This window comes from Meleagris gallopavo, chromosome 8 (genome assembly GCF_905368555.1).
Source record: "Meleagris gallopavo chromosome 8, MGAL_WU_HG_1.1, whole genome shotgun sequence".
NCBI classification, from domain to species: Eukaryota; Metazoa; Chordata; class Aves; order Galliformes; family Phasianidae; genus Meleagris; species Meleagris gallopavo.
The window spans coordinates 22814777-22833353 of record NC_139411.1 but is presented as its reverse complement, the minus strand read 5'-3'; the positions used below and the strand labels follow the sequence as shown (position 1 = coordinate 22833353).

General features: G+C 47.1%; 2 protein-coding genes across 10 annotated transcripts in view; one reads left to right on the top strand and one right to left on the bottom strand.

Moving 5' to 3' along the window:
• Window positions 1-1998, top strand: part of NT5C2 (5'-nucleotidase, cytosolic II) — a 54967-nt gene extending 52969 nt beyond the window's left edge. For all 6 annotated transcript variants that reach the window (XM_085229174.1, XM_085229176.1, XM_085229177.1 and 3 more), the window contains 2 exons: window positions 77-253; window positions 376-1998. In XM_085229174.1, coding sequence (XP_085085300.1) covers window positions 77-253; window positions 376-630 — 432 coding nt within the window. In that variant the 3' untranslated portion in view covers window positions 631-1998. The remainder of the gene's footprint in view (window positions 1-76; window positions 254-375) is intronic.
• Window positions 1999-3552: 1554 nt separating this feature from the next.
• The window catches only part of CNNM2 (cyclin and CBS domain divalent metal cation transport mediator 2), a 106897-nt gene continuing 91872 nt past the window's right edge, over window positions 3553-18577 (bottom strand). For 2 of the 4 annotated variants that reach the window (XM_085229170.1, XM_010714647.4), the window contains 4 exons: window positions 16954-17047; window positions 14543-14608; window positions 11237-11421; window positions 3553-9508 (listed from right to left, as the gene is read on the bottom strand). In XM_085229170.1, coding sequence (XP_085085296.1) covers window positions 9299-9508; window positions 11237-11421; window positions 14543-14608; window positions 16954-17047 — 555 coding nt within the window. In that variant the 3' untranslated portion in view covers window positions 3553-9298. The other 2 variants (XM_085229169.1, XM_085229172.1) reach the window with 2 other exon arrangements.

Here is an 18577-nt window from a genome sequence, read left to right as displayed (position 1 = left end):
TCAGTGATGTTGAGGCTGGGTCGGCTCTGCGCTGCCGTGTGCCCGGGCCAGGAGTTAACCTACCCTTTGCTTGTAGAAAGTGACCCATGACATGGACATGTGCTACGGGATGATGGGGAGCCTCTTCCGTAGCGGCTCCCGGCAGACACTGTTTGCCAGCCAGGTGATGCGCTACGCCGACCTCTATGCAGCCTCCTTCATCAACCTCCTTTACTACCCCTTCAGCTACCTCTTCAGAGCCGCCCACGTCCTGGTGAGTTACAGGCACTGGGGAGCACGCCCACGAGCTGGCAGCACTGGGAGGATGGGGTGGCATGTTCTGGGACTTGTGCTCTCGTTGCCTCGCCATCTCCTCTCTCTCTCTTACACCTTTAGATGCCACACGAGTCCACTGTAGAGCACACACACGTGGACATCAACGAGAAGGAGTCGCCCATGGCCACGCGCAATCGCACCTCGGTGGATTTTAAAGATTCTGACTACAAGCGGCACCAACTGACCCGCTCCATCAGTGAGATCAAACCGCCCAACCTCTTCCCCCAGGCACCTCAGGAAATCACACACTGCCACGATGAAGATGATGATGAGGAAGAGGAAGAGGAGGAGGAAGAAGAGGAGGAAGAAGAGTAAGAAGGAAAAAGTAAAGAATTTCTGAAGATAAACCATGACTCTAGCAGTGATCAGGAGGAGATTCCTATGTTGGGGCCCTTGGGTGATGGGTTGGGGGTGTGTGATTCCTGCAAAGGCACATTTTGAAAGCGGACGGAAACTTTCAACAAATTAACACTAATCAGGAGGAGACCTTTGTTTTCAGTTCTGCAGATGGTTCAACAAGCTGATGGATCTGCCTGGGTGGTGTGGTCAGATGGCACTGCCCGCCCGTGCTGTAATGCCGCTCCCATTCCATTTGGGGATGCTGCATGATTTTTCCTTTCTCATGATGTGTTTCCATTCGAACGGTGTCCTGTAAACGGTTTTTGCCATTTGTTACATTCTTGTGGAGGAGGAAGGGATGTGCTGAGCTCTGCAGGAAACACAAAGATCCAACTCCTGCCGTTGGGTTGCCGCCACCCTTTGCTCTCCTGCGTTCAAACCATCCCCACCATGTTAGCCAGGGTGCTGCTGTGGCTTCCAGCTCCACGTCCACCCCTGCTTGGCAAGAGTCTCCCTGTGAATGGTTCAGTTCCTCCGTCCATCACAGATAGCAGCAGGACTCTGGCTCTTACGTGCATTTTGCAGCTGTACACATTTCAGTTTGTAGGCAGTGTTGTCCCCTCCCTGGTTCACATTCTCTTTCGTCAGCAGCATTCAGTGCCTGATTGCCAGCGCGTTTCCCAAACAGCGGAGCCGCACGCTGTGTTCTCAACTCAACTCCTGTCCTTCCAACAGTAAATATTAACCCCACAGCTTCAAGCTACCGCTTTAGCATTACATTAGTTGGCTTGTCTTCCTCGCTGCCTGTTCCTGACCCTTCTGTCTGTCCCAAAGACAAAACCAGCCACAGTGAAGGGCCCAGTCTTCCAGGGTGCTGCTGGACACGCAGCTCTGCCCTGCGATAGGAAACAGCGTATGCCACAGTGCTGGGCAGGGGGCTCTCATCCACCCACAGCTCCGTTGCCTTTGGCCCTGTGCAGAGCACAGTGATGCTGCGTCCTGGCTGAGGAGGTGACTCTTGGCTGCCATGTGGGGACCGGTGTGGCTGACGGTGCAGCTCTGCCATTGCTGGTCTTTCTCTCTGTTGTGGGTGCAGCTTCCCTGACTCCAGCCTGTGCCGTTCATATGTGAAGGGATTACGGGGGGGCCCTCTTGTAATGAATTCGACTGTTGTTTCAGTACCATAAGCGCATTTAATCTTCTTTTTTTCTTTTTTCCACCCCCCCCTATTTTAAAGTACCTTAGGAGAAAATAGAAATAATACACATCACCACCCTCTGAGCAGGAAATGCTGCTACTGAAGTGGCAGTTGTTCAAGTCAATAAACCGTGATGTTTCTAAGAAGTGCCTGATGCATTGTGGCACAGTGCTGGGCTGAGGGCTGGCCGGCACTGGGCAGCAGGTGGTGTGGGGGACAGCAGGTGGGAAACGGCCCCAAATGGAGGGGAATGCCAGAGCCAGCCCTGCATCCTCGCACTGAAGGCCGTACTGGGATTTGCTATGTTTAACCATCATTTCTCCAAGTAGAGCCGCTTGGATTCTTCAGGCTTTAGCTCAGCCGCTGGAGAGGGCATGAGGCTGTGAGCAGGGCGGTGTGGGGAGCTCTGCACATTCTTTTTGCCTCTGCAGTCCCACAAATAGCTTGCTCCCAGCCCAAGGCTATTTCTGCCAGTGACAGGGAGATGTTGCAAGGCTGGAGCAATGGAAGGTATCTGGCCCCCACTCACTGGTGGGAAAACAGAGGCAGAGCCTGCCAGGCCCTTCTCCCTCATCCCACGTTATGGGGCTCTGAATCACAGAACCATTGCGTTAGAAAGGATCTTAAAGCCCACCCAGTTCCACCGCTCTGTCATGAGCTGGGTGCCACCCATCAGTTCAGGCTGAGCAGGGCTTCATCCAACCCAGCCTTGGGCACCTCCAGTGATGTGGCACCCACATCTCTCTGGGCACCAGAGCCAGAGCCTCACCTCCCTCTGAGTAAAGAATTTCAGACAGCACACAACAGCCAATGCCAACACAGCTGCCATCATGAATGTCCAACAACCAACAGAGGCTGTCTATCAGTCCCTGTGCCATGCCCAGGGGTCTCTCCACCCACGGGGCTGAGTGTGACTCCTCCACCAGCACCCACCTGTGGGATCATCACTCCTCATGAGCTGCTCACAGTGACCTGGTCCTCGATGCTGGAACCCCACAGCTGCTGCTCCAGAGAACACATGCACAGATGCTAGGTGTATCCTGGGTGCTGCCAGCACTGCCTCAGATAGTCACACTACAATGCAGGAGAAAAGCTGGACTCTCACAGTCAATAAAGCCCTTTTTCTGCTGACTTCAAGGCAGTGCTTGGCAGTGATGCAGCCAGGCCCTTCCTGCACCAGGACTGGGCAGGCAAACCAATTCCCATTCCCCAGCCTCTTGTGCCCCCCCTGCCCCAGGCTCTCCTGCCCCATTCCTCTCCCCAACACTCTTACTCTGGCCACTCCAAGACCCTGCACAACACACAGTGGGAACGAGGTAGGGACAAGCAGATGGTGTTCCCACTTCCCAAAAAACAAATGGGATGTATGGCAAGCATGTTGTAAATAAGGGACTTTTATTAGAGGAAGAAAAAGGCCATTAGCCTTGAGGCACTGCTGCCTTTGCCACCCCCAGCTGCAGAATGCACAGCCCCCAGACCCCAATGCAAAGAACACAACCTGGCCCTACGTGGATCTGGCCTCTCCATGGCTCCTGACAACTGCTGAGGAATTAAAGTCTGCCCAGTGCCAACAGCAATTCCTGATCAGCGGAGATCTGGGGCCGGGGTCACCTCCATCAGCCCCATTACCCACGTGCCAACAACCGGCCCTTTGGAACGGGGGGAAGAATGGAGGAGGGAAAAATGCATAAACTGGAATGTCCAACAGAAAAAAAATCATTATTTATCTAGAAGAACAGAAATAAACAAAACACTTTTAAACAAAATCACAAAATATACAAATAAATCAGGTACAAAATAAATAGGAAAGATTGGAAATCTACAACAAAATTAGAATAATTATAAAATTCACTTGTATGACAATCAGTATATGAAACGTATACACTTCATTCATGATTTCAGTTGTGCTTACTCAGGTTTATGTACACACATGGAAATACTGTAGTCAGAACACTACAACTCCGGAGACCCGACATAATGTACAATATGATACAGTCAGCAAAGACCACGTGCAATGGGCAATGGGACATGGGAGGGACCAGGGAAGCGCTGGGCTCAGCCACCCTGAACACACGCTGCAGGGTGTGGGCACAAAACTGCTGGGAGAACAGGCTGAGGGTTTGTGCCATGCTCCCGAATGCAGGAAAAAGGTTTGGTTTCAGAGCCCACCAGTTGCAGAAAACCAGCTCGTGGTTTCCTGGTGACACAGGAAGGTGCCCTCAAGTACTTGAGTTTTGAGATTCAATCTATTTGGCATCCAGATGCGAAGCACGCTGCTCTGCTGAATGCACACGGACAGAGCACAAACACCAGGTAAAGGGACCCAGGCCTGGCTGCAGAGCAGTCACCAGGAGCCCCGCCATACTCCCACACTGATCTTTGGACAAAACCCGAAGGCATTTTTTTCAGTATTGGCACTTCCAACTAAGGGCTGCCCCCAGCCTCAGCTCAAGCCCAGGCCCAGGGCCCACCTGGGGGAAAGACTAAAGGAGAAGTGCTCAGGAACTGAGCTTTGGAGGACTCCATTATTGGCCCTACCTGAAGGAAACCAGGGCCCAAAGGAAAACCTCAGGAGAGATCACAAAATTTTTCAACTGTAGCCAGAAAAGCAGTAGCTCGAGTACCTTATCTGCAAGGTGTAAAATCCCTATGGTCTAACATGAGGATAACAAGAAGGACACTGTCACTTTGGTAGAGTTTGATGCTACTAACACAAGAAAACTTTTCTTCACCACCTGCACCCTACTCTAGGGAACACACCCAGGGCCCGTATCCAGCCCCTAACACAACAGCAGCTACACAAATCCAACCTGAGAAGCTCAACCGTACCACCGTGGATCTGCAGCAGGCAGCTGTGTCCCCTCGCCTGGGTACAGCCTTGAGGACAAGACCATGAAATTGAAAACAGAAGAACATGAGGACAAGCTCCAGGACAAAAGCAGAACACCAAGAAGGACTGTGTCCCCCTGCGCTGGTGCTGTCTCAGGGATCACAGTGCAGGGCCCTGCAGCTGATGGACCAAGGACACCGGGGAGCAGGGTAGGGTCAGCCTCCCAGCCCACAGTGCAAGGCTGTGTCTGTTAGGTCAAGATGAAGGCCTCTCCCTCTTCAATGCCGTGCAATGATGCCTGGTTTCCACTCCCATTTGTTAATCTTGTTGGTTCAACAACAATCAACCCTCAGTATCCAAGGACCGGGCACTTCTTTGGCACTATCTCTTTCACTATAGATCGCTCCCCACCCGCCAGCCTCAGCTTCCTACTGGCATTGGATAACGCAACAACTGGTACATAGGCACTGGTTTTAAAACCACAGATGTGTATTAGACAGCATATAAAATATGGTACATCTTTCATGTGGGAATGATCTCTACAGTCTATTTCAGCACAAGGAAGATGCATGTCCCAAGCGATCCTGGAGAAGGTGGCTGTGCTGTCCTTAGGGCAGGGTACTTACACGGGATGTTCGTTGGGGGGCAGCCCCTCACAAAGCCGCTTCTGGTTTCCTTTCCTCTGAGCTGAACTGAGCCAGAGTCCCACCAGTGCCAACCTCATCTCTGGAACTGGGCCTGCAGCTGAGGAGCAGCACAGGGCGATGTGTCCGTGGGTGTCACGGGCAGCTGAGCTTCCTGCAGGTGCCTGCTTCACCCACACAAAAAGGCACTTAAAGAAAAGAAGAATGAAAAATGATGATAACCCTGTGGTGAGAGAAGGGGAGTAAGTGTAGAAGAGAGGGGGGACAGACTGTGGAGCACAGCGCTGAAGGAGTAGCCCAGCACAAGGCCTGCAGGTCTCAGTCCCAGGCAGGGTCTGTCAGCCCAGAGCAGCGCCATCCGTGTGTGTCAGGGCACAGGGAGCACGAGGGGCAGCAGGAACACAGCTGGGATATGGCTGGAGCAAGGGAGAGAAGCGTGGGGAAGACAGGTGCTGCTGGTGGCATCACTAGGGCACGGCCTGCCCTGCTGCCAGCCTCCGGGCACAGCACCCAACCCCTATGCTCTCAGCCCTGGGAAACCTTGTCCTGAGCCCTGGGGATAACAGACAAGCTCGGGTCTGAGCAAGGGGACAAACCAGAGCTCCGTGAGCTGCAGAGGCCGAGGTGTCTCGCTGCACCCACCCGAGCCCCTCTGTGCTCAGCCACGTGCTTCGTATGATCTCCACGTCACCAGAGCCAGTCTCGTTTGGAGAAAGATTCTCATTGGAAAGCAAGAACATTCCTTCACTCTTTACAAAGATTTGGCAATACACAGAATTAAAAAAAAAAAAAAAATCATAATTACAACAGATTCAGGTTCATTTCTTTAAAGGAAATTCAACCAACAGGAGTGTAAAAGTTATAATTCACAGTTGTGCATTTAAGATATTAGTGTTTAAAATGTCACTTCAAAGAACTCCTTGTGCAAAATTGTATTGACAGTAGAAACCATGGCGAGATGCCCTCCCGGCCCCCAGGCTGCCACCCGCCCCACGACGGACACAGTGAGCTCAGTGGCAGCAGAGCTGACACGGGAAGATGCAGTATCCTTTCTGCAAGCCAAAGCCTTGCCAAGGTTGAGGTCAAGCCCAATGATTCCCAAAGCCACCACCAGTGCCCCATGCCACCACGCTGACCCATAGCTCCACCACGCACACACGTGGCACAGGGGCACAGGTCATGGCATCTGAGCCCACCTGAACGAAGAAGCCAGCAGTGAGCCAGGATAACCAGACCCAGTGCTGGCACTGCTCAGAGCCACAGCATTTCCATCCCGGTGGAAAGAGCCGAGCTCCAGAGCAATCTGAGATGAATAGGGCTCCTCTGCTCGTGCTGGCTCCTAGCACAGGGCTGGGAACCCCTTGCCTTTGTGAAACAGTAAGACTGCAAATTCCCTGAGAACAGGGAGATAGGATTCCTTCCCCTCCGCTGAGAGGACCATGCCTTGCGCTTCAAGCTAATTTGAAGTAGCAGCTCCCAACCCCTCCGGGTCAGGTACGTATTTTTCATATGAAACACATCTACAATCAACTATTTTTCTGGAAATTATTTCACTTTCCATTATCAGATCTGTATATATGATGAAGAAGTCATGCAAAAAAAAATGGCCTGGAAATTTGTGAACAGTGCAGCATGGACAGAAGCAGGAGGTATTTGCTTTGGGATCACAAGGCTTTGGTTGGAAAATTTGGCTTTTTTTTTTTTTTTTTTTTTTTAAATGGAAACAGACACTCAAACAAATCCATAACCTGCCATAAGAAGCAGAAGTCATATCCAATGGGCAGCCTCCACTTGAGCCTCCCTCCTTTGGCAGGTTTTACAAAACAGATACTGCATCTCAAGTTCACTACCGTGTTGGTCACATCCAACAGACCTTTACATTCAGTAACACTTACAGAAACAGCAGCACAGTGAGGGGCTCACCGTGCCAAGGCAAACACCGTCACATCTCAACACTTTGCTTTGGGAGAAAGTTGCAACACTGGCAACTTGGTGCAGTGTGGGGCGCCTCGGAGTGGTGGCTTTTAGACAGGACCCAGAACGTGCTAATGCAAAGCTGATAAAGGAGTTAAGCCTCGGGGCCCTGCTTTGTATCCCCAAGCCTGCTCCAGAGCTGCACACCCGGTTTCCTGCAGGGAGTTACTGCAGCACTGTTTCCTGCCACCATTTACCAAGGCAGACCGCAGGCACTGGAGGTGAGTGCCCCCCTAACCCAGGCAGGCACAGAGCTCTGGCAGCTGCATTTGGGGCTTCCCTGGGAGTCAGGGGAGACTATCTGCGTGTAAAGAAAGGAAAGGAGATGCTACATAATCAGGGGCCACGGGTCTTGGAACAGAGAAATCACAATGCCTTGTTTATTGATCTCTGCTTGCATTAATACTGAGGGCAACATTCACATTCTGTTTGAGACGGCACTGGAAAGGGAGAGGATAAGAGGGGGGGAACATTTTTGTTTTTGTTATTGGTTTGTTTTTTTTTCATTTGAGGACTTAAACTCCATTCATGGGACCAGGGAACATGCAATGCACAACTGCCACAGGTGCCCCTCGCTGCACCAAGGCTGCATTTAGGCTTTGGGGTGGAGTACCTGGCACCTGCTGCCCCACAATGGTGGCACCTGGGCAGGAGGCTCTCTGCTCTGCTACCACAGTCATCCCTAAAATGGCTGTTAAGAGGGGCCAAAGGGAAGGAAATGCACCAAAACCACTCAATGGAAGGAATACGGTTGGGAACAGCCTGGGAATGAACCTCTCTGAATCCCTGAAGTGCAATACACTCACGTCTGGAAAGTTTTTGTCAGTTCCTGGAGAGGACAGGATGGTCCCAACTCCTCAGCAGAGCTGTCCTTGCACTGGCAGAGGTTTTCTGTCACCTGGAGGATGTACTTTGGGCATAACTGTAGCAGCATCTTTTGTGTTAACACTAGAGATTTAAGGGAAGGAAAAGGACTGCTGTACTCTGTTACTAACAAACACTGCAATCTGCCCTGGCCGAGGTAATGGTGTACAGACCACTACAGCACGTGGGTGCTTAAAAGTTTGTTGGTTTTGGGTGCACACATTACTTCGCCAAGCAATTGTCAGGAGAGTCAACAGAAAACCACCCAGTGACTTTGGTATTGAAAATTACACCTGGCTTTCATCTCATGAGACCACAGCTTTGCTACTTAAATTCTTCCCCCAGAGTCACCTTCAACATACGCAAAGTTTTTGGAGGTCACAAAACTGTAGAGTGTAACAATGTGTTTGCCTGTTTTACAAATAAACCTTCTGAAATTCGAGAGATCATTAAATATTAAAATAACCACTCCTTCCCTGAAACTTAACTGGAAGAATGTAATAATACTCATCCCGTGACCCTCCAGGTGGCTAAAACCAGAGGTTCCTTGAAGCTCGCTCACTCATTCTTAGGACACAAATACATACAAGTACCAGTTACTAACTTCTTCGACATGGCAACAAAAAGGAACAGAGAGAGGTGAAAAGAGGCCTAAGGACAACTCACAAAACCACGACAGAGCCTAGTTGAGGTTGGGGAGGGACAGAAACAATTTAAAACTCTGCAAAATACTCTTCAAAAACATGATCTCTCTTGAAAAAATAACCGGAGCAGTTTTTAAACTTCTCCATATGTGTCTGAGGAGGAAAAACCCAACAAGGATCAAAAATACAGATAAAAAATAAACATGATTCTACTTTGCAAGAAGTATTATCATTGTTCTCAAGGGTGGCTCACCATTCCCAAAGTACACTTGGGGCTTTAGTCTCTCTGTCTTGCTCTTTGCTCCTTTCTTCCTGTTTCTTCCTCTTCTTGCTCCCACAACGGACGCAAAAGTCTTTGGTCTCAGAACACTGGATGCAGCACAGTGTTGCAAGCACGTACTAACGGTGTCACACTCGGGGAGGAGACAGGAAGGAGCGAGGGCTGGTCCTGCTGAGGAGATGGGATGGGTGGGTCGTGGGGAGTCAGCTCCTAGATGGCTCCTTCACTGTGCATACTGTGGTTGGGCTTGTTGTGAGTCACACAGTTCTGTTCGTTCAGCAGGTTTGCTGTCTCGTCCGGCAAACCGTCATGCAGCTCCGTAAGAGTCAGTTCGATTTTAGTGTTTTCACTGTCCGAGGACTGAGGTGTTTTGTCCATCCGGGATGCCATCAGGGCATTTTGGTACTGCTGTCTTGAGATCTGCTCCGAGCACAGGAGGAAGGAACAAAAAAGCCAGTCACGCTTGTGCGTCTCTCACAGGACACCCCAGGAAAACGAAGAACCCTCCCTTTCCAGATGATCACACTTCAACTCCTGCTCACCCCGCATCGACTCCACTTCTACCAACATCCCTGCGCTTTGCAGGAGCAGAGCACCCCAGCTGCATGGCGACGCTTGCGCAGGGCTGTGTGATCACCATGCTGCCCACAGGCACGGATTTACTCCTGTGCAAAGATTTTAAAATCAGACTTCAATTTCCTCCTAACCATGCACATTTGTAGGGCCTAAAGTTCACTGAAGTCTTTTTCCCAGCTTTATCGAGCTCTGGAGGGGCTCTATGAGTCCTCAAAGAGCCAGAGGGCACGAGCATTAGTGCTCTTGTCTAGGATAGCAAACAAGGCAGGAGCCATCCCATAAGTTCCTGGGGCCAGGCAGCGCGATGTACGTGTACCAGCAGCCCCTTGTGCTACAACAGCAGTGGATTATCTCAGCAGATGAAAGAAGCTGAGCAAGACTTTTAGAAAGCCTGAAGCTTTTGCTTCAACACAACAGAGCGACTGGAAATGGAGAGTGTCAGGTGGATGCATCACATCTCCAACAGCAAAATCCAAGCATGTGCAAGCAGGTCACAGCCCTGGCTTACAAGACATTACTTCAATAAATGCCCACGTGACTACAGAGAAACCAGGCAATGTAGCATTCTTTAGACTCAGTGTGAACACGGCGAGAGCTGGAAGGACTTCATACAAACCAGGACAAGATGAGCAGCTGCTCTGTAGTGAGAATCATTTGCTTAGGAATAATTATTTCCTGACCTAAACCGTGAAGCCGTGAACCACTGACCAGTACATTTCCATTTGTCAAGTTCTAAACAAAAGTCAGTACTCTCTTCTTAAAATCTGGCTACCTGTAGATGTGAAACAATTGATTTAGCATTCCAGTATTTCTGTTCTATTTCCTAATTTCAATACTGAATTTGACAGGAGTTCATGAGCAGTCTGAGTTTTATACAAAGAAATCGTGAAAGTGCATTTAATTTAAGAAAAGCAACAAGGTCAGCTTCTGACCATGAGATGTCAGCTTCCCTGGACTCCCAGCTGGGCTGGAATTGCTGCCAGCATTGGCTCTTTCTCATCCCACAGGACTCGCACACATTTCAGCGTGAGATGCACCATGCTGGGGGACAGAGCTGTATCCACGCAGCAACCAACTGATAGTATGAGACATAAGTCTAACACGTGAATTTTACACAATTTAAGAAAAATGTCCAAGACAACTCCAGGCAGAAGGGTAAGTTCAAAAGCGAGAGTGAGAACCCCAAACTGAAATAAAAATCAAGAGTGAATGAAAACTGCAACTGACACAAAATGTTTCATCCTTTAGAAAAGGGTGCTGTCAGCTAATCTAAGGTCTCCATTTCAGATGGCTCAAGGCCTCACAAGGACATGTCTTTCAGGACTAAAACAGAGAAGATATTTCCTATAATCTCTCTCCCTGAGACCTGATATCCAAAAAACTTGTACGACCAATCTACTTACTGGCCTTAATGAGGAGAACAGTGAAGACACCAGATACTGAGAAAAAGTAATTGAAAGCGATTTTAAAATGGCTGTTTCCATAATCCTACTTGCTTAGAGGGCTACAGAGCAATCCAGAGGAAACTCCCTCCCCAGGCTCTCCAGCCCACCTGCCCAGCTTTTTTCCTACCTTGACAAACTGAATGTCTGTGAGTGCTTTCACTGAGTAGTCAGGAACGTACACTTGCAGGAAGGACGCATTCAGCTGGTTGTTGCTGCTCCCTAACGTTGGTGTCACTGCGTCGATGCGATCACTTCGGTTTAAAGAGTCTGAGTGATTCAAGCCGCAGGGCCGAGGTGGAGACTTGTTTTCAGCTGGGAAACAGGCAAGAGCAAGAAGCTTCTTACATCAAGGAGAAAATATTTAAAGTCGCCAGTTTCAAAGGGCCACAAGAAATTGCAGTGTGAAACAGAAGATCAGCAAATACTTAGTCTACTCATAACTGACATGCAGCTAAATAAAATGGTCCAGAAAAAGAGCACATTTTGAATCCAGAGCTGGTGGCAGACATCACTGAGTATGATTCAAAGAAACCTGGTTCTGTTTGTGCTACAATGAACATGCCCTGCGCACACCTGCTCACAGTGCTTCTGCTGATGAGTGGAGACCATCAGAGAAAGGCAACTTCCCTCAGCTTCCTTACGGGAGCTCTCTGTAGTCCAACCATGCTTAATAGATTTTTTTTTTCTTAACCATGTATAGTATACAGTATATATTTCATACACACTGCAGGCTTTCACTTGAAAATCTCCCAGCTATCCCTTAGGAGTATGATTGGCCACAGGCATTTTGCATCCTCAGCTTCCACCTATACAAGGACCCAGATGACAGGAGACATGCAGAAATAAAAAGAGATCTCAAGCCCTTCTGCAGATAGGCTTCTCCTCGTGTGCATGTACAGTGCAGAGCAATAGAACTCTTTGGGATTGGTGAATTACGGCAGCTAAATTTTACATCTTCAGCCCAAGCACTAATTGACACCACCTGTACCACTCCCCATGTGGTCCCCATTCTCAGCTGAAAGATTACTTTCCAATCACCTTAAGATACAAAGCCTCTTTCAGCATTTCAGCAGCAGTATCATAAGTTTTTCACTTCTACCAATTTTTTGACCTACAGAATGGTATTAAAAAAAAAAGAAAGCTAACTGAAATTCAACCCTACCTCTGCCACTGTATCACTGTAAACATCTCTCCTCAACAAAAAGATGCAGCTAGCTCTACATCCCTACATCTAGCCTTTCCTAAACTGAGCCCTTCAGACACTTCCAGATGCATGGCAGAATCACCCTGCGTTGTCTTTTGTAGTTGTTGTTTTTTCGTTATTTTCCACTTGAAAACCTCTGATATCTTCTTTCCTTCAATTTAAGAAAAGGCAATGGAAAAATACAGGTTGTGATGACTTGGCAAATTTTCTGCAGGTCCTTGGTAACACCAAGGAGAGCTCAGAGGGAAGCACTCAGAGCCCCGCATGGTTTCCCTCCATACCCACCCACCATCTCAAAAGCCACAGCGGGCTGTGCACAGGTGTCTCGTGGTATATTATTGATAGAAAGGAGGAAGGACAGGCAGTTATGTGACAAAGCACATTTAGGAAAAGAAAAGGACAAGAAGACAGAACAAAGTAGCACGACTACTGAAAATCTGAGAGTAAGGACATTGCTTTTGGAATCGTATGCAAGACGGGAAGGGAAAAGTTACTAAAGAAGGGGAGATACAAGAAGAGCAGATGGCAGAAGGCACAGCACACAGGTCTGTAGTTGCTGAGCAGTGCCCAGCACATATCTGCGCAGATCTTTCCTACCCAGGTTCTCCTCACCTTTAAATACTGAAGATGAAGAGCACAAACCACAAGACAAACATCAATACAAGCACTTTGTGAATCTCGTAACGGGGGGGGTTCAACGAGAGGAACCTTTTTAGAAGGAACCACAAAAAGGTGTTGGGTTCAACAGAACAGGAACTGCAAGTCACAGTGACCAGACTCACCATATTGGTTCCTTTCAAAAGAGATTCTTTCCATTTTTATTTTCCATCATCGATTTGATTTTTTTAATTTATTTTTCTTGTTGTTGTTGGAGAAAAAAAGCTAGGAAAATATGCTTGGCATTTTTATTGGAAACAACTTGTATGTGCAAGGTGTATGCTTACTTATAGAACAGAAACAGAAAAAAAAATAAAAATAAAAAAAAATAAGAAGGAAGACCTGGCAAAATTAAAGAACTAAGCTAAAAAAATAAAAAGATAATCAAAGCCACTGAGCTTAAGAGAAAGCACTAGGTACTTTAATTAAAGAAAGATTATATTTCTCCCTGCTTCTTTCAAATTTAACAGCAGGAAACTTAAAAAGAACAGGAAAAAATCCCCTGCAGGGCAACCACCCATAGTTTATTTGGAGTGTGCGTGAGCTTAATTTAGGGTCTGACAGTGAGATACATTTTCAAAGCAGAAAAAAGAAGAGAAAATACAGGAAGCAGACAGTGGAAATTTATGAAATGTCTGATATGTACTGACCGTTAGATATTTCACTTAAATATCCCTATCATATTATCACATTCAATATCATTAAACATATCGATTGTTTTAGGTCCAGGGAAACATCACCGCATCAGCCCAAACTGTTTTAGGATTCCGCCATTCCTACATATTTTCCTGATGAGTTTCCATCTTTCTCAACTACTCTGTGCATGCGGTGTCTGCAAAGCTCAGTTCTTTCCCAATTCCCAAGTTTTCAACCACATCTCAGAGCTCATTTTGACCCAATTTGTTCTCTCCTCGGTCTCTGCTCTCCAAAGGGATTTCTATGCCAATCAACTTGGTCATTCATCAAGGAAAGGTCTTAAGCAAAACGGGAACCAAAAGCCCCGCAGGAGCTCCCACAGCCTTCTTGCACATTCCATTGCAAATCCACCCACTCAGTACATTATCACAGCATTAATCTCTTGGAAAGAAAATTCGAAGTTTTTGAGCACTTGAAATGGCCAAGGAATATTCAAACCATAGAATTTACCCATAAGAGAATATAAGAATTCTTTCATATAAGTTCTCCTTTTAAGGCAGCTCAGCAGCACACATTCCTCTCTGCCAAATGCATTTTCTTCAGGAAATTTTTCAGTTCTTAAACATCAGTTTGGGGGGGGGAAGATCTTTTAAAATCTCCCATCTTAATCTCCCACCAGTTCACATAAGAGAAATCAGAACACATTAACAAATACATTTTCTTAAACATGTTTTCAGTTCTTCCCATTTGGACGACGCCGTCACGTCGCTACCAGTTATCACAAACAGAAGTTCAGGATACCTACCTGTGAGGCATAATTCTGTGCTGGACTTCTCCCTACCGAGCAAAGGGGTCAGATAAACACAGACTGCAGCTGACTTGTTATGGCATCAGGGCAGTCACAAGAATGGTGAAAATAGAAGCATGCGAATTTACCTGGAGAACCTGCTGCTAACAACTCTGTTCTGCTGACAACAAAGGTACGAGACAGGGACAAGGGAACTAGAAGAGGGAGAGAAAAAGGATGAGATCACGACCAGAAGGGTGGCAGCTATCCACACTCGACAGGGGAGGGAACCAGTTCACACACTGAAGAACTAAAACCAGATGTGCAAATCAACTGTGGAAAAGTAAAGGGTTAAAAACCAAACCAAAACAAATCAAAAAAGACAATTAAACAATTTTAGGAATGAACCAAAGAACAAGACTGTGGAATTATAGTGAAACAATTTTCACTGCTAATTTGAATGGTCATAGAATGATCCATCAGGGTACACTCATTTCTAAAACAGTTCAAAAGGAGCAGTGGTGCCCACTCCAGTCTGGGAGGTAAAGAGTTAAAAGAAGCCAGAAACCTTTCATGGGTGCAGTTCCTTATGAGAATAGAACAAAAACAGAAATAAAACCAAAAGACACTTTGCAGTTCAAGTTTTCAGTAAAATGTCAAGCAGGTTGTGATTCTCCAGGCTCATCCCTACCAGAATGGGTACGGTACTGATAATTATCAGTCTCTAGCTGTCATTAATGAAAGTGTCACCATTTTGTTGTTGGGTTCTTGAAAACATCCTTTAAACTCCTGTTATTGGTTTCAAGAAGCTTTCTCTTGTTTGTAAAGGCTTTCACATATACTCAAAGCAACAAGAATTACTTTTATTTTTACAAGCTCAACCTAACAGAAATCTCATGATGCTGCAACTTCTCTAAAACCTCGGGAAAAAAAAACAGCAAAAAGGAGGGTTTGCTACTGGCACAACCAGCTGAAGGTAAACAAGTTCAAGGTTGGTCAATTTTAATCTAAAATAGTGTATGTGCTTAAGCTTGACACAACAAATCTGAGAGCGATTCCAGGGCAGAAGCAGGAAAGGGGAGATCATTTGATCTCACAGGACTTGGGGCAACTGGTGTGGTTGTGGAGTTAGCAACATGGGAAAAACAGAAACATGAGAACATTCAAACTGAACAATGCTGGCAAAACAGAGATGCCATAAATCATTTCCAAGTGTAGGTCTGATAGGACAGAAGCGATCATGCCTGATCCAGCTCTGTGTCTGGCCCACAGTGCAAAAGCTAAGCTTCAACACTGAAGGAACAGGAAGGGTATGACACATTTGTACACATTACATATGATTCATTATGAACACTGCTGTTACTGAACAGATAAAATCCTCTCTATGTCTGTACGCTTCCAAATTTGTCAAGCCCCAAAAGGTATAAGCAAGATTGATTAAAGTGCATATATTTAAGGAAGAATTACTCTTTCCTGAGCTCCTAACAAAGAGCCAGTACAAGACTCATACAGTGGCAACACAGAGCTCAAACATCCATAGGAACTAAACTGGCTGTACAGTTTAGTGTGGCTATACTCATAAGTTACAAAACAAATTTCATTCCAAAGCCATTCACTAGTGTACATCTACATACATACACATACATGTAGAGTTCCCATTAACTTACAACTAAAACGAGCTGCCTCCCAAGTGAACAACAACCTGTGGTGCCTCTACGCAGGAAGAGGTGATATCTGCATGAGAAATCCTCCCTGAAGGGATCAACTGAGCGCACGGCCACTGCCAGCACTAACACCCAGCTCTTCTACCAGGGCTGCGGATGCCAACCAACACCAAGAGCTTTGTGATCTAAAAGGTGATGCTGCTGGCACTGAAATGCACGTGCAGGCACCACGGTGAGTGTGGTGGATAACAGGGCATCACCCACTGGGGCAAGGAAGCATGCTCCTGGTTGACTGTAAAGCAAATCCCCGACTTGCGTCTGTGAGACGCTGGGCTGTGCAGCTAGTATTTATGTGCTGGGAATCTGCTCACATCTCAGCCTCTTCCTCTGCTGATCTCTCAGCTATACCTCTGCACAAGCTGACAAGCGCAACCTTTATATTCCTTGCTCCACTGCCCTCATTTCCCTCAGGATTGCTTTAGAAACAAAGATTGGTAAAGCAAACCATATCCAAACTAGCAGGTTGTTCGTAGATTACACCACTAGATGTCTCTCTGCTACTAATTATCTATTCTTGCTAATTCAACGTTGTGCTACAATGAGAAAAGAACCACAAAGCTCTCCTCCAGTGCCCAGCACCTCCCTTGCTAAGGCCAACACGTGCATGCTGCAGGAGCCCACCAGCCACCGCTGGCTGCTCGCTTGGCTGTCAGAGCCAGCACTGCCACCAGGCTGCTGTGCCAGGCAGGAGGTGGTTCTGCTAGCAGGGTGGTATTGCTTCCATCAGCCCACACGACAGCATGGGGGGATGCTCTGCATGCTCCCCTCCCACACACACCCAAGCAGACAGGCTTGTGCACAAGTGCATTCCAGAAGCAGAAGGTAAGAGGACATACCTGGCGATGCTGTGAGGGCCATCACCCCATAGTAGGAAAAAGCACCAGCTTCAAACTTCATCCCCTCCTTCCCAGCCTCCACTTCCACCTTCCCCTGTTAAGCAAAAGGAGAGAGAGCTGCAATTAAAAGGGGCCATACGTCCTGAGGCACAAGACCAGTCTTCAGCCCTAACAGCTAGGCTTTCCTGATGTTGCTAAGTAGTGTCAAGGTCCCTGCAGTTTGTAACGATGCCCAAAAAGGGATAGACCCTGGGGGAAAAAGCATACTTGTCCTGAGCAATTCTGGTCCTATGGTCCCTGTGGCAGCTAAGTCCCTGCAGGGGGAGTAGGGTTGCAGGGATGGTATATTGACATGATCCGAGGGCTAACAGACTGCCTTGCCCTCACCAACATCACAAGAGGCTTGAATGCATCCAGTCATCTGGGGTCTTGAGAAACCTACACATTTGAGGGCATGGCTCACATTCACATCAAGTCCCTTCTAAAATGAATATGGGAAATGGAGATGGAAGACAACATCTCAGATGGAATTTGTTTTTACTGATGGGATTCCCACAGAATCAAGGCCTTTATTCCTGAAGCAGCAGTCTTGAGGATATTTTGATTTTGTTGGTTTCTGACAGTTCCAGCACCCTTAAATTAAGACTTCGCAAAAGTGCAGGATATTGTTTAGAAGAATCCTCAGTGCTTCTCAGGCTCAACCACCCTACCACATAATGTACCCATTTCTGATGCGGTCTGAACCAAACGTTTAACAACAGATACTGATATCATACAAACAACTCTAGAAGAGAAACCATCATCCAATGTGGCAGTAAACATCCCAGTTATTTTGATATATAAATAGCAAGAAATAATTCACTTCTTCGTAGGATCTGGTTTTCCCCTCCATACTTACTGGTACTGTACTGAGAATTACATTACCTAACTGCAGAAAGAAGCAAATATCAGGCAGCTTTCAAGCTGAGCTACATGAAGACTGAGATTTTAGGCAAACAACATAATTAACTGGGGCAGACAGACTGCCCATGCTATACGTACCAAGTGAACTGACCATCTGATGGACACAATCAGGTTAAAACAAGTCCAAAAGGTAGCTTTTATTTCTATGTGTTTACTGTACAAAAAGCAATTTATATTAATTAAACACGTGTTTAATTTTACAGCACTGTACCTGGGCAGAAAAACATGGGAAAGAAATCAGGCAGAGCATGACCTCATATCAAGTCAGTTTTTCTAACTGTTCCAGATCACAAAAAAAACAATTGCATCTATCTCATAGGAAGAGAGTACTTAGCACACAAACCCACTTTCCTGCTATCAAAACCAATCACTTCATGTAGTCCCTTTTAAAATCAATTTCAGTCCACAACACCAATAATTAGCTACTTTTGGTCACACAGGCAAAGACTGGTTACAAAAAGAGCTCTCACTCTATTCATCATTGGTAGTTACCCACAACCAAGGCCAGGTCTTTAAAACACATATGCAAGCAGGCTTTGATCTTCACATACAGTCAGTCTGGAGTTAGCACCCAAAAAACAAGGTAATATCTAGCAGTAAGAGCAGAGCTTCAGTTCCAGCACTGCTGTCAGCACATACAGCACTTCCCAGTGGTGGCCAC